The sequence below is a fragment of the Hyperoodon ampullatus genome, assembly GCF_949752795.1.
Source record: "Hyperoodon ampullatus genome assembly, chromosome: 12".
NCBI classification, from domain to species: domain Eukaryota; kingdom Metazoa; phylum Chordata; class Mammalia; order Artiodactyla; family Ziphiidae; genus Hyperoodon; species Hyperoodon ampullatus.
In genome coordinates this window covers 23795464-23817254 of record NC_136925.1, presented here as the reverse complement: position 1 = coordinate 23817254, position 21791 = coordinate 23795464, and the positions used below count along the sequence as shown (strand labels likewise).

At 40.8% G+C, this 21791-nt stretch overlaps 1 protein-coding gene across 1 annotated transcript; it reads left to right on the top strand.

The window, feature by feature from the left end:
- Positions 1-17123: 17123 nt before the first annotated feature.
- On the top strand, positions 17124-19878 carry LOC307061525 (bolA-like protein 3; the record flags this gene model as incomplete). The annotated part of the gene is made up of 2 exons (XM_079716714.1): positions 17124-17212; positions 19515-19878. The coding sequence occupies 2 exons, from the start codon at positions 17124-17126 to the stop codon at positions 19876-19878; spliced, it is 453 nt and encodes a 150-aa protein (XP_079572840.1).
- Positions 19879-21791: the final 1913 nt, after the last annotated feature.

Genomic DNA, 21791 nt, shown 5'->3' with positions numbered 1-21791 from the left:
AATGGTTCTCTGTTCACGCACGACACACCCTGTTGCTGTCATTATTATCACAACCACTTTTTGTTACAGAGGCTGCCAGATTTAAGCTGCCAGGGTCTAATTAGGAAGTCCCCTCCATCCACAACTGCAGTTATGAGGTTCACCCACCACACGTCCTTATTATATCCCAGTTGGTGCTCAGTTTAGCGTCGGTTTGGAAGAGCATAACAAAAACCGTCTGCCAAAAAGACCTCGCATTCGTGAGTACACACGGATACATTCCAAAACCCTAGAGCTCGTTACACTCTTCTTTATCTTGATCCTGAGTATGTACTGTATAGACCCCTGAAGTCAGATCCTCTTCCCACTATAATTTAGCTGAGGATTCTGTTACATCCGTCTGCAGAAGGAATTTAATTTTTCAGAATGGAAAGTAATAGAGCTCACCAGAAACTGAAATCGCAAGGTTGGAACCTCCCTGCTTCTTAGCATCAGTAGGCATGTGAAAAGAATAAGATTTATGTCCCTAAACCTAAAATATTCTGAAGCAATGATTTACTTAATATTTTGCCAAATTACCTAGGATTGCAGTTTTGATTAGGAAAGCAAAAGAGAAGTCTGCAGGTGGCCTATAAAGCTAATTTTGAAGATAGCTCTGTGAAGCTCATGCAGTGGTCTTGGAGAATACTAACACCGTGTTAAAAAACGCAGTGCCTTCAGGGTGTCCACCTGCCACAGAATTTAATTTATTTTATATCTCGTCTAATAGACTGAGTCTCATCCATTAGGTAAATGTAATGTGGAAACATTGCTTGTTTCTCTAAAGAGGACACCAGCGAAGACAGGAGATTTATTCTCGCAGAATCTTGTGCTACTCTAATTGGGTTCTAATTGGGTTCAAATTCCCTTGTTAAGGTTCAGTGTATATGATACTGCCCACATGCTACAGGATCATGTGTGCTGCTTTAGAATATGTAAGACGGACAAAAACAAAAATAAAATAAAATAGACAATTTCTGTGATGATGAATTTACCAGTCGAACTTAAAATGTCATCCTATAGTTGCCTGACATTCATAGACTGAAAATATGTCTATGTACCGTGTACTCCGATTAAGCGTTTTGAGGTATTCACCAAGCTTGGTAAGGATAATAGACCCAGAACTGGATAATTCAGAGAAATGTTTCATATTAGTGGTGACAAAGAAAGAGCCTTGGAGCAGTAGGCAACCTTTAAAAATAAAACTAAGAAGTAAGTGAATCAAATATGGCATTACAATAGAGAGGAAATTGAATTCCTCTGCACACGATAAGGGTGGCTTCATTATTCACGGGCGTCCTGGCTGTGCCATGACACCGGAGACTGATGAGACCACCCCATCTCTGGAAGATAAATTCAATACACCAGGTATTGTTCTAATATATCCTAGAAATGTATGGAATATACTTAACAGATGGCAATGGGATAGTATTTTTATCTTCAGACATTCATAACAAAAAGGAACATAATTTGCAGTAAGGCAAACCTGGAATAAGTTTCATACAGACTCACCTTCCCATCTCATTTGGCAAAATTAGAATAGTTTCTCAGGAGGAGGGATTGGAAGCTAAAGGCATTAGGATGCTTTTTTAAGTCACCTTGGTAGAAGTGAGTTCCTCACCATGAATAAAACAGCTGAGAAAGTGCTATCCCTAAGCCTTGTAACAAGAAAGCCTCCAAACATTTGGAGAAATCATCCACTGACAGAAAATTTCAATAAAAGTTCACTGACTCAGTTAGTTTAATCTTTGCCTACCAAAAATTTTTTTAAAGCTTTTTAAATTCTCTCATGGCAACTAATAATTCTTTCTTTCTATTCATCTCTTCCCTGACTCTTCCCAAATTATAAATCCAGTTGAATAGATGGCAAATACCCAAATCTGTACCCACACATTCCCAATTTCAAATATGCTTTCCTGGGGCTTTTCTCTCACCTTTCCTTCCGATTATTTGCCCACCTGATTTCAGCAAACCTCCCCATTTACAAAAAAACAAAAAACAAAATAACATGATGCCAGTCAGATCAGGGATTTCAGTTTGGGGTTATGGTAATCTCTCTAAGATAGAGTTATCTTAAGGCCTGATTTCCAAGTATATATCTAGAAGTAGCTAAAACAAAGGTGAAAACTGCCAGGGGAAAAATGAAATCAACTTAAATAGCATGAGATACCTCAACAACCACTGAAGCATTTTTGGAGAAAGCTTTGGACAGTAGAGGAAGTTACTTGTCCAAATGATTATGAATCACCCAAAATACACAGAATAGTTTCTTTGTTTCCAAATGCTAATGTTTGCTCTTCCCTAGTTATAATTATAGGGGAAATCATTGCAGATGAGGCATCATTGTCTCTGGGTTAACTGTCCCAAATGAAGGACGGGAGAGGCAGGTTTAATTGAAGTGAGTGAAATTTAGGATATACTTAATCTTCTAAAAGTTGAGACGCTTATCTCTTGAGTTCTTATAATTAAGATCACTAAGCAGTAGTTTCTTGCAATGTTTGGTCAGTATTCAACACTTTTAAGCCAAAAATTCTACAGGAGGTGGACTTACTTGTGTCATTACAATGTTTTTGTTAACATACTGGACTGAAATACTGGCTCAGATTAGTGGCATAAATTTAAGTTTTTGTTTCATGACCAAAATGTCAAGGAGACCCTTTTTACCTATTGTTTAAGGACAAAATAATTACATCTCCAGCAAGCTGGTGTTTCCTCCCCTTTCTTGCGTCTTCCTTTCTTACTCCCATTCACCTCATACCAAAAGCTATTAGATTGTTATTTACAATTATATCATTTATTTGGCCTTTTTGTCTGTCCACTGCTAATGCAACATGCAAAAAGTAATGTAGAATAATTATGACATCAAAATTTATATACTGTTACAAAGTTCAGAAAGTCCTTTCACATTCATAATCTCATTTAACTCTCCCAATAATCCTGCAATGAGTTATATTAGCTTAAAAGACAAGGATTTTAATGTTCAGAAATGCATTGTAACTTTCCCAAGTTTGCACAGCTATCAGGCAGCCAATGATTCTTGATTCCAAGCCATGTTTTATTTCCTACATGTTTGTTTCTTTAAGGATGTTCTGATTCAATCAAGATTTGAACTAACGAACACTGTGCATCCACTGAATTTTTTCTTCCTGGGGAATAAGATTTACTCCAACTCAGAGTTACAGAGAAAATGTTCCTGGGAGAAGTGGGAGCATCTGGATCCTTCTAGGAAATGCTCTAGAAGTTCCTCAGAGAACCTACGGGAACACAAATTCACCAGGAGCCCAGAATCACAACTGCTAGAGGAATATTAAAGGACAAGTATGCAGGAATTAAGTTCGTACATTCCCATGCAGAAGAGGGAGGAAAAGGTACAGATACTGTCAGGTTGAAACTACCAGGAAAATCTTCAAGAAGAACATTCCAAAGACCTACACAAAAGCTCCTTTCCATGGTCAAGCAATAAGTATTTCATATTCAGGTTTCCAACTGTTAATACCATGCAGCAACTTTTCAAGGGGAAGTTTGCAGGAGGTAGTTGAGGCTGCAACATCCAAGGTTTTTGGCTTATCGAACCTTGGATTCCGCAAGCGGAGCCCAAGTTTCCCAAAAACTGCAGATACTTCAAGAAAGCAAAGATAACCTTACAAAACAGAAGGAAAGAGGAGGAAGAGGAGGAAATCCACTCAAGGGAACTATTTCAGAAAACCTCCACAGTGTTTGCCTGACCTACAAAGAGGAGACCTCTCCTCCGTTAATGATAGCATACTCAGCCCAAACAGCCACTTGACACACCTCAAAACAGAAACTCTATGGGCATAGTGTCTGAAAAAGTCACAAATCTGGGACTCAAATGTAGATCTTATGACACTAAATTATATTCCCTTCCACTCTGTATCATAGAAGAGAAAAGGCATGCACATGAAATTACAAAGTATTACGGAGAAAAAAATTAAATGCAACGTTCTCCATTCCCCCCTCCCATTCCCATGTGTTTCCGTCTGCTTGGGCTATCATAACGTATGAATTTGGAAGGGACACAAACATTTAGTGTATGGCACCATGTCACTTCTTGTTTGAACAACTGTGATTGTCCCCTGATGGGTCACCTATCCACCAATTTTTCCTTGCTCTGATCCATCTGCCACGCTGTACCCAGAGTGATCTTTCTAAAATGTAGATCTGGTCATGGCATCCCCATTCTCTCCAAAACACACACACACACACACACACACACACACACCACATGCTTTAATGATTTCTCACTGAATACACATCAAAGCCTAAATTCTTCAGCGTGAATACTCCTTGCACCTTTGCCATACTGGTTTCCCAAACACAGAGCACTTCTAGCCTCTGTGCCTTGCTGGTACTGCCTGCCTTGCCTGGGATATTTACACGCTCTTTTCTTCTGTCTGTTAACTCCGGCTGACATCTCTAAGTTCACATCCCCTCAACAGCCTTTCCTGACCCCATCTCCCAGCTTATTTCTTCTATGTAAGTAATGTGATTATGTTTTTGTAAAGATGTGGAGAAAATGTTATTTCTGGCACCAGAAATTCTCTTAGAAAGGGAATTGCATTTCTTTGGGAAAAAAAATATATTCTGAAAATGACGAGGGTAAAAGGTGAGATGGCAAATGGTCTGGGTGAGGGAAGAACTGCTAAGGTTGGGACAATGGAAGGAATGGGTTATCCTGCACAAGGGTCGGAAGGCGGGAGTCAGAGAGAAAGGATGGAGAGCTGGCGCCTCTGAAAGAGCAGATGAAATAATACTCAATGAGATCCCTCCAGGAATAACCTGAAATTATTGGTACAATCTGCAAAAATGCAAAGAAATCTTGAACTGAGTGGATTTATACTTGGAAACCCATATGGGACCAAATCCTTGTGTCCTAGAGGAGGTGGGTGAAGAAAGTAGACATTGACACAGGAGCCAGACCGTAATAGTGTAAGCTGTGTAAAACTGCAAAACTTTTAGAAGGTTCATATAAACTCAAGCAATGGAAATGGAGAGATAAGGGAATGCTACCTATATACTAGAGCCAAGAAGACCCAACCTGAATTCTAAGTTACTCTTCAATCATGGGCTCTTCTCTAGTCTGTCTTTATTATAATTAACTGTGTATATGTCTGGCTCCCACACTAAATTATGATCTCTTGTAGGACAGGGGCCCAGGCTTATTTACCTCTGAATCCCCTTATACAGGAAATACAGCAAAATACTTATAAGCAAAACTCAACAAATGTTTGTTGAACTGAATTGAATTGAATTATTGATAAGAACACTTTCAAAACATTCAGAAACTCCAGAATAATTCATTTCAGGTGCAGTTTTCAAAGGTCAACCAAAGTATGAATGGGGCCTTGGGAAGAAAAGGAAGTAGATAATGTGAGTGTAGGAGTGGAGAAGCCTGGGAAGAGGTGGCAATCAGCAGGGTCAACATGTAATATGAGGCCAATATGCAGGAGACACATCCTTTAAAAGTGACTCCTTCCATTGACTTCCTCAAACTTGAGCCAGTTGACCTGTTGGATCAGATAATTCTTTGTCATGGGGGGCTAGCCTATTATTAGACAATGTTAAGCAGCATCCCTGGTCTCTCCCCACTAAATGCCAGTAACACCCACCAGCTGTGACAAGTAAATGCGTCCTCAAACATTGCCAAATGTCCCCTGGAAAGCATTATCACTCCCAACTGAGACTAGCTAATCTGAAATGTAGGAGCCTTTTAGCACCCACTGAGGAAGAACTGGGTCCCAGCTTCTAAAGGGGTTGGAGTGACTGTTATGAAGACATTTGCCATAAGACATTCAACTGACTTGTTCAGTATACCCTCACTCTTAAATGGTCAGCCTTATTCTTGTTTTTAGCCCCAACTCTGCAGTGCTCATCACTACCTGACTCTGCCTCATCTCCAGCTTGGCGACTCTGTTGGAGTGAACATGACCTCTGCTGGCTGGCTGGTTTGTCCAATGCCTTCTTACAACCACTCATTTTGATTCTCTTAATCATTCATCAATTTGTCATTAATTTACTAAACACCCCATTCAAAACTCAAGCTCCAGAATCAATATTAGCCTGACGCAAGGCCTGCCACTCTCCCAGTTCTGTCACCCTATCCTGGCTTCCTGTGGCTTCTCTGTCTATCTGTGTTCTTATCCTGAATATTAGCCTCTGCTTTGACACTAAAGGGTCAGCATGCAATTTGCAGTACACGCCTCACCACTGGAGCCTATTTCTGTGAAATAGGAATCACTGGATCCCACTAAGTATAGCTTCAAGATATAGAACAGCATTTCCTTTTTGCATTGTGGATTCTCAATATCCATAAACTACCGTGAAGAGAAGAGGAGCCAATGGCATCAAGGACAACGATGACCATATTTTAGGATTATTCCAGAACGCATACCATTCCAAATAAATGTGCACAACAGTGACACTCTACAGTGTCACACTTTAACTAATGTAACTGAGACTTCAGAAAAATAAAAGAAACAAAGACACTGTCACTGTGACCACATCAATCACTTCGGAATGGATGAGAATATATAATGGAAAGAAGTTGGAGGAAGGTAAGAAAACAGGAGGCCGAGGTCTCCATCCACTCAGAAACTAAAGAGAGGTCATTTTTCTTTAAATGCCCAAAGACAAGCCAATGAATAACTCAAGCATAGCTCATGATATATAGGAAATACAAGCACTCAGGATTCCTCAGAAATTTCTAATTCTAATTAGAACTGAGAGAATTGACTCTGAAAATGAGTTATGGTAATCAGTTTCTTATGAGACTTGAGCCCCAAGAAATCAAGAGTTTTAAACTATTAATTGACTCATTTGGTGAGAAAGACACATATTTAAATCAACTTGGATTTCTCTACTGGCCCTATTTTATACAAAGAGAAGAAAGAACGAGGGAGTGGGCTATTGAGCATACAACCCCTGACTGATTGGAGATTAAGAAGAATTTAGAATATGCTTTACCATTAAAGCCCTAAAAAGAGATATAGCTATTTTTTAATCAGATGCTGCTTCAGCACAAGAGCTTTTCCTCATTTAGTTTTCCAACTGCAATAATTAAAAAATATATAAGTGGACTTGCTTTAGTCTCAAACGTGGAATATTTTTCTCACACATACAAACACCCACACTTCTAATCATAAGACAAATCTACCCCATTCATTCTGTCAGTCATTTATTCAACAGATATTTCTTGAGGTCCTCCCCTGTGTGAGACACCAAGAATAGAATAAATTTAGTGTCAGTGTACTTGAAATCCCATGTCTTCCACATCTACAGTCCATGCTCAAGGGACATTTTATCAGATGGCCCCCAGACCCCACTGAGGGCAATTGGCCAGGGATGATCACCTGACACAAGGTCAGCCAATCCTAAAGCTGGCCAGCAATCTGGCCCCCCAAGAAGATAAGCAGGAACTATGAAATTGCCCTCTTAGGAAATGTAAGGAGAGAATCATAAGAGAGTAAAGTAGTCGACAGTGAGAACGAAGTACATGAAGTAGGGGGCATCAGAATAGCCAAAAGCACCCTCTGAAAGATGAAGCTCTGAGAAGGCTGTTCTGTGAGTCCACAGAGGGATCCACCTGGAGTTGGAGAAAAGAGGGCATGCACACTGACCCAGCAGAGGCACATGAACCAGACAAGGTGGCGACGAGAGTGGGAAGTCCATGGAGCTGCCTCATTCGTGATGGCTTCCCATCCCAGGCCACCAAAATTTTCATAATGAACTCCCTCTTCCTTGAGGTATCTGAGTGAGTGTCTGTTCCCAGTCCCTGAATGACAAAACGTAGGCTTCAGCCTGGCATGTGCTCAAGATAGCACTTAACCATTGAAACTTAAAAACAAACAAATTTTTACAAATCCAGAAAATTTTACCCCAGTATTGAGTCAAAATTCAGTTTTGATACATGCACTGATAGGTCGGGCCAGCAAGCTGATAATCCGCTTTATATGCAAAATCAGGACACCGCCCGCCCCCCGCCTCCCTCTCCAACCAGCCTTATGTTAGATATTTGGATCTGCTGAGGCAGTTCTATTTGCGTCCATACATCCCTGTCAGGCTCCAGTCTGAACTGCTTAAATCCCCCATGTTGCTTACCCTGGAGTTATGAACAGGAAATAAAGGCAAAACGGATGGCATCTAAGCTAGCAGGGAGACTAATGTAAGTAAAACACAGTATTGTACTGTGGAACTTGTAATTGGTTTTAATCATATTTAACATCTGTTTCTCTACTTTACCATATAATTTAGAAGCAGCAGCTTAGACATCTCAGCAAGAATCCATATTTTACATTTATTGAAAGAGGAGCACTTTCCAAGGGATCAAATTGCTCGCCTAATTCACTCATAATAATGCAGTAATTTGGAAAGTCTCTTTTTACTCATGAAAGGCTCTTAATCAGTGGTCCAGCTACTAAGGACTTCCCATCTGCCATCCCAGCAATAGCAACGTAAGATTATCAACCCCATAGAACATCTCAGAATTTTCCCCTCCCTGGACATGTCTTTCTTTCCATGTCTTTCTTTTGACCTCTGACTTGACCTTGCTGCTGAAACTGCCCTCTAGAAAGTCACCAACTGCCTCCCACCCATCAGACTCTGCGCCATTCTCACTTCTTGTCCTCCGTAACTTCCCAGAGCGATGGAACCCAGTCAACTTGAAATTCTCACTTCCCGCTGCATCATAGGGATTGAAGAATTCCCTACGAACTATGGGAACTTGGCTCTACCCTTACTCTCTGACTGTCCTATCTCTACCTACTTCAGAAGGAGAGCTCCACGGCCCTTGGTCTAGGCCAGGACAACAGGTATGTTCTCTTTGTTCTGCACAGTGTTTTTAAAAATCTGACTTATTGTTTTATAATACCATGATTCCCATTATAATCTAGATTCATGATTCCTCTTGAAAACTCAGAAGATCTGGTGACACTGGGTCCACTCATTAAAACTGAGACCCCATGGTCCCCATGCAGCAGGCTCACCTCCTTGGTGCCCCAGGATACCTACCTCATACTCAGTGGGTGAGTATGCACTAATCCCAGGCTCCCCTCCTCATTAAGTTACCTGCCGGGCCCTTGCAGGCTTTTCCCACACCTACTCCCATGGTGCCTTCACCCAACACCCCTACACCAACAGTAGATATTTGCTAATGTTCTAACTTTAGCTTTCTTTTTCCCTTTATTTTTCAGAAATCTTACTCCTTTCCATAGTCTCAAAATTACCTCCTTTGAAATGATGCCTAAGTGTACAGTATACTTGAATCTTTATATCTCTTCTAGCTCCATACCCAAATTGCTAACAGCCTGCTGGTCACCTCCACTCAGAACTTAAATTCACTCACTTACAACTTAAATTCAGCATACCCCAAACTGACCTCATGACTTATTCCATATTTCTCACCACACAGGCCAGCTTCTCCCAAATTCTTTATTTCTACTATTTCTCTCTTCCTCTCACCCAGCCCTCACACCTCCAAATCATCTTGTCATTGTCTCCCCTGCTTCCTATAAAGCTGGTGCTAAGTTGTGTCAGGTGTGTTCCTACAAAGCCTCTTGAATGCCTCCCCCTTCCACTGCCACAGTCCAAGTTTACATCATCATAACTTCATGGGAACTACAAAACCAAGTCCTGAAATAGCTGTCAAACTCCTGTGCTATTTTCCAGCTGGACTGTCACAGTCTATCTCTTTCCTTGAATGTTACTTGCACTCTCCAATTCATTCTACATGCTGCTACCAAACTAATTTTCCAAAGCAAAGCTCTGATCCAGTTAAAACACATTCCATTTTTTTCCCTGACCGCCACCTAAATGAAGAACTTACACAGTATGACCCAGGCTACCCTCCAATATCCATCTCCTCACTACTCTGTAATGAATGCAAACATCATGTTCCATGCAAACTAGTCGACTCACTGTTTTCTGTACAGGTTTTTCCTTGTACTGTTCCCTCTGCCAGAAGCCATTCCTAACCATGTCTCCCCTCCCTGCCCTTTAGAAGCTTACAGACTCTTCAAGATTCAGGGCACATTCCACTTCTTCCTTGGAAACATCCCTGTGTTAATTTTTCCCTAATTCCCATAATAGCTTAATTATGCCATCAATTTAATACAAGCCTTGTCCAGGAGTGACCCAAAGGTCTCTGATTTGGTGTGATTTGTCATTTGAGTTGCATATGCAACAAGGAGGTGAGTTATTCAATTAGAGAATCAGCCCAGCCTTGACATATCTAAAAGGTATTGTCCCTTTTTGGTACATAATCTCATTTAAGTCACGTATAATAACAATGTACTGTGGGGTCGATATTATATCTCTCATTTTACAAATGAAGAAACCAAAGAGACTGTTGAGTATAGTAATATTTGGGAATCTAGGGACTCACCAAGCTTTCTACAAAATGAGGGACTAAATCTAATTCTCTGAAGGCAGGAACCCCTTAACTCGAACACCTTCAATTATTGTTTCCTTGCCCAATCCATTATTCTAGACTGAATTTTCTTAGAGCAAACACTGTGTCTGCTATCAGAGCTATCATAATGCCAAGCACATAGCAGATATTCAATGCCTATTGAAATGAAATGGGGGGAGGAGAGTTAACTTTTTATGTCCAGCTTTTTCCTAAAATTTTGAATTTTAAAGAACTGTATCCACATCAAAGGATGAAGTATGCAATTGAATGAACGCAGTCTCCATAAAGAATCAGGTGATGTTCAGTAGTGCTTCTCAGGGAACAGAGTATGAGACACAAGAAGAATCAGTATCGCAGATCACCCACCTCAGGGCAAATGGGTTAAAACCTCCACAGTGCTCAGGTCCCCTCCCTCTTGACCCAGCTGGTCTAGACAGTCACTGGATCAAAAGCCTTCTTTGCACTAAAGCCCTGATCCAGGAGGTTTCCTTTTAGCAGGATAGACTCAGCCTGAGACTCCCCATTCTTGCTTCCTTTTGTCATGGCACATTTTCTTATTTAAGTTGTTGGCATTTGAAAAGCTCCTCTGAATAATTGATGACTTTCTGGAAGTGGGCAGAGAGCATTTTTGCCAAGAACAGGAGCCCCATTTGGGGAGCTGGTCAGATTAGAAATTCAGTTTCAAGTCCAAATCCCTTTCAACCTGAAACCTTCTGCCAGCTTAGAAAAGGAAGGCCAGGTCTGGTCAGCACTTGGCAAGGAAATAGCCATTTATAATCAGGAAAGTCTTTTTAAAGCAACAGATATCACTCATTTCAATGAACAAAAGCAGCTCTGGGGATTATTTTCACTGCCACTACTCTTTTGTAGAGCATAATCACTGTATATAATAATGCTACATGGCAAATCTCATGCTGTACATAAGACACAAAGAATCAAGGGCATGGCTCTATTTTATGTGGGTTTTTAAAAGATCATTTACGTATTGCTGAGAAGGTCTAAAGAGATGTAGTTAAAAGTACTTTTTAACCAATGTATGGGGGAAAAAACAAAGAGCAAATGGTTATGACCTCTTTTTTCTGTTTGTGCAGACATTTCTGACACACAGTAGCAACAAATGTTGCCTCTCCAGTCTCCATCTTATAATCATAATAGACCTGGTCAGTAAAAGGGACTTTTTCTTTGTCACCTTTGAGGTAGGCTCCTGGACTTCAAAGTTTATGACCAGTTAATTCCCAAATAAAGACAATCCAGCTGTGGTTTTGACTGCCATTAAACCAGGGTTTCCTTTTTTTTTTTTTTAATTTTTTTTAAAAATTTATTTATTTTGGCTGTGTTGGGTCTTCATTGCTGCACGCAGGCTTCCTCTAGTTGTGGCAAGCGGGGGCTACCCTTCGTTGCAGTGTGCGGGCTTCTCATTGCACTGGCTTCTCTTGTTGCAGAGCACGGGCTCTAGGCACACGGGCTTCAGTAGCTGTGGCACATGGGCTCAGTAGTTGTGGCACACAGGCCCTAGAGCACAGGCTCAGTAGTTGTGGCACACGGGCTTATTTGCTCCGCAGCATGTGGGATCCTCCCGGACCAGGGCTCGAACCCGTGTCCCCTGCATTGGCAGGCAGACTCCTAACCACTGAGTCACCAGGGAAGCCCAAACCAGGGTTTCTTAACCTTTCGTGGGCCTTAGTCCCTTTGAAAGTCTTGTGAATCTTCTGCATTTCTTCCCAGAAATATTCTTCAGTGCATAACATAAAATAAATGGGATTACAAAGGAAAACAAATATATCATAAAGATATCATTTTTAAATTGCAATCTAGTGATTTATGTGCTTCTTTATTAATGCATTTAATAACAAGATCCAGTGGATTTGTCTAATAACTGCCATAATTTCAAAGCAGAGATGAGCAAGCATGCATGCTATTTCAAGACATCTGCGTCAACAGTAATATATGCAGACATTTTGCGCTGAGGTCATAAACACTACTTATTACTATAGTGGTTTGTTGTCTACATTCATAACAGACGGAAATGTGAAATTTTAGTTAAAGGTTAGTGAAGTAACAAATGTAAGTTTTTTTCAGCCAAGTTCACAACTCTTTGGACTTTATTTTCATAAAGAAAAGATGCATTTCCTCTTAATTAGTTCTGTTGGTTCTTCTAAATCCCCGATATTGCTAGAAACTTTATATCTACCTTGAATTAATATTGGTATGTGTTTGTCAATTCAGTGGTCCTAATGCAGAGATGATGAAGGGAGGTGAGGGTAGGGGGTGTTGTCTGTATGTGCAGACTGCAGATCTGTAGCTCTTTTTTCCTTTCATTAGATTAAGTGATGCACATAAATATTTTTTATTGCACATCTTCCCTGTTAAGGTTTTCATTAAGTGCATAGATTCTATATTATGTTAGGATTATCTGATTTATTTGTTTAGACTGGAGAGCATCTCTTTAGCATGCTGTGGTGTTCAGTAAAGGGCTTCTGACAACAAGCAAAGATTTAAACAATCATTTAGTAATCAGCAGGCCTCCTCAAATCACATCTTAGCTCTAAGCCCAGGTACAAACCAGTGGACTTACTGTGAACAAGGCACCCCATTTACTGAAATAATCTATTAAAATCATCCATGGGGTGAAATTCTTATTAGACTCTAAAATAGAGTCTGTGCACAGCCGTGATGCATATTTTCAATCAATTATTCCAAAATAGCTATTGTGTATGGGTTTTTTACTAGATACTGAGGAAGTCCAAAGAATATGAAATAGACTACTTCCTGCTTTCAAGAAGTTGATGATCTAGATGTAGAAAGGGAAAGATCTTGGAAGTGAGACACAACATTTTAAAGGTTACAGTCTCATCTGTATTGTATTCCAGTACCTAGCTGTCAATCTTTAGGGGCCATATCTTCACCACATTGATCGCAGGAAAGTCAGGTGTTATGCAAGAGAGGTTTTCCTAAAGAGATATTTCAAACCTTGCAAAATTCAAGACTAATTTCCTGATAGGAAAATTAGTCCTATCAATAGAGGTTTCCTATCAATCGAAGTCCTATAAATAAGAGGTTTTCCTTCTTAGAGTGAATTCCATCATACCCATGTAGTCTAGGGGTACCTTACAGTGATGTTTATCATACAGCCATGTCCCCACAATCTTAGCAACTTTTTTACCATTATCCCTGACTGGATATTTGAAAACTTTAAAGAATTTGAAAGAAAGCCTGCTTTGCTATTCCTTCTTAGTTTACTCGGGATTATCTCTAATATTTCCCAGAGTTAGTTCTACTCAATGAAAACACAGTAAAATGGTATTTTCTCCCACCTAACTTATGTCATGAGGTTACTACTTTGGAAGGTAAAAAGGAAGGAGGGAGATTCAGAGCCCTAACACTAACACTACTGCTTAATGAAAGCTTGAATAACCTTGCCATTGGCTCTTTATATTGATCCATTAGAGTAAAGTGAAATTAAACCAACACATTTCAACATATGGAACAAAGGCATGGTTCATTATTCTGGTAAAGAGTGAGTGCTATTTCTCTTTAACAACTAAAGAGGCACTTCCAAGTAACAATATCATATACATAGTTTATCATTTACTCAGCCCAACAGCTTTGAAATTTTGTAATTTTGGCAACTATCTTTAAAGTTGGAGGACTCCCTTTATCTCAAAATTTGCATACAAAATAAATTATTAATATTTTAATAATTTTACTTAATGCAAATCCGTATGCTATGTAACTGTGTTGCATTTATTGTGTCCAAATCACCATTGAAGTTACTTTGAAATATCATTGGCCCTGTGCACTTCTAAACTTTTCAGATCCCCAACTGTGGGAGTATGTTAGTAGCTTCCATAGTGTACTTGACTTGCACAGCATTTAAGGTTTGCAAAATATTTTCTCCCATCTTATCTCATTTAGGCATTATAACCACTGCGTTCAATAGGTAAGTAGGTTGAAATATATTCTCATTTGAACAAACTGACGCTCATGGGCTTCATTTCCAGCAAGTAATGGAGGCAGAATACAAATCTAGAATTCCTGATTTTAAATCCAGAGACCTTTCTCACCAAAAATGAAAGAAATCAGGTGAGGAGGAATGTAATTATCTGTCAGATGAACAAACCATCACTGTTAGGACCATCCGAAGGAGCACTCTGAGGTAGAGTGGTCAGGAAAGCTTTACAAAAAACAAGCCAAAAAAAGGAAAAAAAAAACCAAAACTGGTGCTTGGGCTTCCCTGGTGGCGCAGTGGTTGAGAGTCCGCCTGCTGATGCAGGGGACACGGGTTCGTGCCCCGGTCCGGGAAGACCCCACATGCCGCAGAGCGGCTGGGCCCATGAGCCATGGCCGCTGAGCCTGCGCGTCCGGAGCCTGTGCTCCACAACGGGAGAGGCCACAACAGTGAGAGGCCCGCGTACCGCAAAAAAACAACAACAACAACAACAAACTGGTGCTTGAGCCGACTTTTGAGGGAATCGGGCAGAATTGTTGAAGGGCACCACTTGGCTCAGTGGAATGGTATGTGAGAGAGAAAGAGAGAGAGAGAGGAAGAAAATGTAATAGCTCATAGTTTTTCAAAGAAGACCATTATGGACAAAGCTTCACTGGGGTCACAGATGGTGGCTAACACAGGGGTAAACTGCAGCAAGGATCGCCAGACCAGAGCAGACAGGTTGCACCTCCAACCTCTACTGTGGTAAAGGCCTATGTGTGCCATGATGCCACATGGTGTTGTGTCATGGAAAGAACACCAGTCTGGGAACTGGAAGGCCAAAGCTGGTCCAAATATTGTCTCTGCCACTTAAATATTCTTTTGGGGAAAGCAAGCTTTTTATCCTCTGAGAGCTTCATTTCCCACACCTGGAACATGACTGCTGCCTTGCCTGGTCCACAGGAAACTGAAGGAGTAAATAAGCAAGCATTCTATGGAAGGACTTCAACCTGCTAAGTAAATGTGAAGGGGCACCTATGCGGAGTGGAGTGGAATTCTGGCTAAGGAAGGGGCTCTGCGTGACGATCTACTTTAGGCACTTACTAAAGAGCAAGTAAAAACAAAACCCCTTGTTCCCTTTGTATTCTTGATAAAATCTCTTTGTGATTTTTTTCCACTACGAAATCAATATATGCTCACTGTGAAAGACATTCAAATATCCCAGAAGTGAATAAAGTAGAAATGCAATTTGCCCATCTCCCACCCACCCTCATCCCATTCCCCGGAATAACCACTGTCCCCAGTTTGGTGTATACCTTCACGTAGGCCAGACATCTTCAGCACCATGATGAAGACGGCACAGGGACAAAGCCCAGATGCCCATCCTCAGCCCCATCTGAGGAAGGACCCACACCCTTGACCCTGACCTTGGCCCTGGGCTCTGAAGCATAATGTCAGTGCTAATGTTGACTAGCATCTTGCCAAATGCCTCCGTGTATTTCTGCTGTATTACTCAGCTAGAACTGGGAGTTTCAACTATCTGGATGCCACTTCCCATTTCTGACAAAAAGATGAATGGTTTTGCTGTCTTCAGTCTGATTAGTGGCTGCCAGGGCCTGTGAGGAAGAAGGGCCATGTCCCACAGGCCCTGGCATGTCAGAACCAGAGGAGCCGTGGCCAGCTCGGGCTGCTGCTGTAAACCAGGCCTGTGCAACTTGATGCAGAGAGTCAGACTTCCCAAAGAGAGCCCGGGCTCACTTTGCCAGGGGTGCTCTCAATTCCTGATTTATAATACCTTCCTGGAAAACTGCAAAATCCAGGTTTATAAGTCAAGTATTTTTATTTAGGATTCACTGGCATGATCTGAAAACCTGTTTCAGGACTTGTAAACCTGTGTTAGGATTTGTAAACCCATTTAAGGATATGGAAATTAATTTTTGGACTTACAAAACACTAAAAACAGTTTGGCTACAACTACCATTAGAAAGAAGAGAGACATAAATCAAAAGCAGGCTGCTAAGATTTGCTGGAAGTTTCCATCAATTAAATCCTGGGTTTATAACTTCAGGTGAGTACAGATTAATAAATCCAACTTGTGAATCATCCCCAAAAAAGTACAAGATTTTGATTCCAATTTGAAATATCACAGAGCAACATCACTGTTGATATCCTACTGATACGCTAAACATTTCAAAGCAACGGTAATAATCGATTAAGATTAGAAGGATTTGATACATAGAACCAATAGGTCGTTGCTGGAAAATCTATGGGAAAGGTGGTCTGCGCTTCTCTCTGCCTTGCCTTGAAAGAGCTGAGGAAGTCTGAGACTACAGACTGGGCAAAGGCTGGTGAGAAGAAAATCATTACATCAACTCTGAAATCCCAGGTCACTTTGGCTGTGAACTGGAGATATTTAACAAATGTTCACTCTCCACAATACAAGCCAAACCTCCACATTTTATCTCTTAGATCTCATTAGATGTTATACTTCCTGAATAAAAATATGGCCCAAGTAGGCTGATCACAGCTGCCGAGATTGTTATTACAGAGCAATGGTCCTCAACCAGGGCAATTTTGTTCCCCCTACCCCCAACTCCCCAGGAATATTTGACAATATATGGAGACATTCTTGGTTGTCATAACCGGGGGAGTGCTACTGGCATCTAATGGGTAGAGGCCAGGGATGCTGTTAAACATCCTACAATGCAATGAGTAGCCACCACAACAAAGAAATGCTGGCCAAACGTCAATAGTATGGACTTTGAGAAAACCTGCCACAGAGGAATCTTTAGCACAAGCCGGTACAGAATGACAGCATCAGGACCCTTCCACCTCTGGTTCCGGTGATTCTGCCATTCAGAATAACTAAGACGCTTTTTTCTTATTTAGTTAATCTAAGAGGAGAACATGTTGAAAATTTACAATGTAGTGAATATGATAGATCACATTATGGATATGTTTTGCCACCTCAAATGTGCTCTATATTTGATCAACAGGTCTTCTTCAGAAACTGAAGTTATAGCATTTGGTGAAATTATATGATTTGACCAGAGAGACCAAATATGAAAACAAGTATGTGGATTAGGAAGGAAACTCAAGGCAAGAATTCTTTCAGGTTTTGTTCAACAGTTTTATAAAGCAGCCCCACGTATTGAACTCCCTGGGAGCCTGAGACCTTCTTGATTACATGGTGTTTGGAATAAAATAGAACAAATCCCATGTTCTTTTATTCTGACCTGAAAAAGATTTCTAAATGATCACCTTGGGTGTTCTTTCCCTCTACTTATTGCTGTGTTCTTCCATTTGAATTACTACTTAGCATCACCTAAGAAGTCAGCTGAATATTGGCCAATTGTAAGAAGACAGTCTCATATTGAGATGATAGCAGCTCTCCTTAGACTTGCCCTACTTGTGGGCCCAGCCATTATAAGAACCTAAAGATGGAGACAGGACTCGACATTCAAATGGTGCACTTGAAGCACACGGTGAAGTATATTGTGTAAATGCAAATGAACAGAAATATGGCGTTGTAAGAGCTCAACCACTTGTGCAATTAGGAAGGAAATCAGGATTAAGAGTGCAGCACCCAGCAGAGCACTTGATTCTGCACAGGGAAAACAAAAGTTTAAAGAAACTTGGTATGGTGACGCAGGTCTTTGGAGAGTTTAAATCTGAGATGCAACCAGTATGTAGGTAACTAGAATCATATCCCACCACACCTCCTACCCTCTGCAGGAGTATTTCCCCACTGATATTTAGTATTTCCCCACTGATAGACTAAAATGCATATTATTCCCCTGACTTAGGCAGTGTTTTGTCCCATTGAATGAACGATGTATGGTTCTAACCCAGTAGCTGCCAAAGTCATTTTTCTCACCATAAGATCCTGAAGCATTCAAGCTACATAGAGGCCAGCAAGAAGAGCCTTCCATCAGATCATCTGGATCGCTTATAGGAGCTTTCTGTAGAACTGCAGATTGCAAAGGATTAGGAAAATACTGAATTTCTTGGAATTTCATCATTCTATGTGAGACTGCACTAAGCAAACATAAAATCTGATGGCTAGAAGCAGTGACTTCTTGTATTAATTCACCTATGTAGTAGATGAATGCATAAGAAAGGGATAAGAACACATGTTCAGGACGACCCCAAGAAAAAATTCAAAATAACTGATATTTGTTATTGAAAACCTACTCCTTCTCTCACTGTTCTCCACTTCTACCCAAGACGCCTGCTGCCCAAGATGCTGCATATGGACCAGCTCTCCTTTGAGGGCATACAGCCCATGTCCATAATCTTTTCAAAACTCTTTTCTCTCCAACCACACCTGCCAGAATCTTCATCTACAGCCTTCAGATTCACAATTCATTCAGCAAAGAATCGTTCAGCTAATGTTCATTGTGAACCTAGGTCTTCCCAGGCCTTGCTAGGTGATGGGATACAAAGATGAATAAGCCACTGCCTGATACTGAGGTACTCATATCCTGAAGGGAGAGACAGGCATGGAAATAAATAATCCTAACACAACATATCTCACGTGCTGAAAGGAATACATTTCAAGGTATGGTGGTAGTACCGAGGAAGGCGGTGAAATCTCAAAAGGTGACGGCTCTTGAGCTAATTCTTGATATATAAGAGGCACCTAGGAGGAGGTAAAGCAGAGAAGTGTGGGAAGACCATTATAAATGAGGAAACCGCAGGGTCAGACCCAGATTCATAAGGAGGCCAATGCTCAGAGTATCCAAAAAATGTGGCATGGCTGGAGCAATGGTCTTCAGCCAGGTTAGGGTATAGGAGGAGAAGGTGGTATCAAACTCTCCTATATCAAACTACATGACCCATCAAAAAGTGCACGGCTGGAGTCCAGGATGCAGGTGAGGGACTCATGAGAGATAAGTTGCAGAGAAATGCTGGAAAAGTAGATTTAAATGTGACAACTAGATAATCCAAAGATTTAATCACTCTCAAGTCCTCAGTAATATGCTTTCTTCCTTGTATTTTCTCTTGTTTTCTGCTAACTTGTACCTATCCACAGAAATATCTCACCCTTTAGGTTGGTATGATAAGTGATACGGACCTCACAATCGTCACAATTTCTTAACGGCAGTTCGTCAAATAGCATCCATTAAGGTGGTAAAAAAAAAGGAACAGAGACGGCGGGCCGTGTCGGCCGGGCCCGGTGGTGTGGAGACCCGCGGCGGCAGCGCCTCCGCTCCGCGGAACCCGCCGGCTTCTTCTTTGTCACTGTGCCCAGCGCATGTTTGCCTCGCATACTGAGGGGGAGCTCAAAGTGACCCAAATTCTCAAAGAAAAGTTTCCTCGAGCTACAGCTATCAAAGTCACCGACATTTCAGGAGGCTGCGGGGCACTGTACGAAATTCAAATCAAATCGGAAGAATTTAAGGAGAAGAGAACGGCCCAGCAGCACCAGATGGTAAATCAGGCACTAAAAGAAGTCGTCAAAGGTATGCACGGGTTGTGGATATTTACCTCTGTCCCCAAACACTGATCACGCCCTGGCTGACTAGATGTTGCTGCTAAAACCTTGGATGAATCTTACCGCCACCATTCTGTCCTAGGCATGTGACAAAAGTTATCTATTTTGTTCATAGACATTTCCATATTGTAATTATAGAAGAATATGGTATCTATTTAGATGTTAATTAAAGGCAACAGACAGCTTAAAAGAAAAAAAAAGGAACAGAAGAGAAACTAGGGATCTAGAGAGTCCATAAACCATATGATTAATTTCAGGATAGCTCATTATCAACTTTATTGGGAAGCTTTTGTCGCTGTCATCAAGATTTATTCACCTTAAGAATAGTCAGACACAGAGAAGTTAAGGAAACATCACTAAAACATGTCAAACTACACTGGCTAAATTTAGCACCTGAGTATGGAGTTTAGGGAATGATCCTAGGGATATATTAAATACATACAATATTTCCTCCTGTATCTTCAAAGAAAAATCTTACTTCTGCATATAAACTTATTTCTAGTTTCTCTCAGGAGGGAAAAAACAATCTCGACTGACGACCCAAGTCTTTTCAGTAAAGTCTTTCTGGTCTTGCCTGTATCAAAACCAACAGGAAAGTGAATTTATATGAGAAATAAATCTACATAAGAAACATGAAGGGAGGAGAACTGATAGATGCCTGGTTTCTGATTTGTGGTTTCCGATTACTTGGAGCAATAGCTCCTAAGACCTGATGCATGTAAATCAGTCTTAGTCTCCCCAGGCACTCATGGTGAAGGCTGGAGGGCTCTGCTCAGCGAGTGTCAGCTAAATCCCTCCTGTCTGCTCAAAAGAAACCCCAGTTTATGAGAGAAGGAAGTCATTGATTGAAAAAGGCTCTTTTTGTAAAATTCTGGTGGTGATGTTCGGTGAAATGATAAATGAATAGGTTTTTACTGGCAAACTACAGTAATTAGGCTGTTCCTCATTTCTTTATTGGAGGCAGATCTGGATGTTTAATCATCATCATGTGATCATTTAATTTTAGCAAAGCATTACTATTGGACATATTATAAGTTTACTCGGCCTCCCTCCCCGCCTTTTTTTTTTTTTGTGGTATGCGGGCCTCTCACTGCTGTGGCCTCTCCCGTTGCGGAGCACAGGCTCCGGACGCGCAGGCTCAGCGGCCATGGCTCATGGGCCCAGCCGCTCCGCGGCATGTGGGATCTTCCCGGACCGGGGCACGAACCCGTGTCCCCTTGCATCGGCAGGCGGACTCTCAACCACTGGGCCACCAGGGAAGCCCCCCCTTTTTTTGTAAGGTGGTGATTAAGGGAAAGACAAAGTTTTAAATCATGCCTGTAGTTTAGGGAGAAACAGGACACAAATTTTCAATTTTACATAATTTTAGTACTTGTTGTTCCTGATTTTCATTGTAATATTATGTAATAGTTTAACTGTACTGCATAAAATGTGAAAAATACATATTAGAAATTCCACTTTCCTAAGAAAACCATCGTTAATACTTTGGTGAATTTCCTTTCAGCCTTTTTTCTTTGGGGTTTTACTTTATAATATTCACAAAATCACAAGATTTAAACTAGTATCAAACACAGAAGCATTCCAATAAAGGCAGCAAAATATGGTTATTTTAAAAGCAATTTTGGAAAACTTAGAAAGCATTTTCATACTAATCACTGACCAGGCATGCCCACAGTAAAGAATTAAGTTTTCCTTCTTATCTTTGTGCCTGAAATCAACTAGGGGAAATGAATAAACATAAATTAAGAACTTTGAAAGAATAAATATCTTCAAAGAGCTTGAATCTGTAGTTTCCCCAAAGAACAGATTTATGATCTAAGCCCATTCTTTTCAACTTAATGCATCGACTCTTCCATAGGCTGGTAAAAAGCAGTTCAGTAACAGCATCTTTCGTCCTCGATGATAAGACCTCCTACAAAAGGATC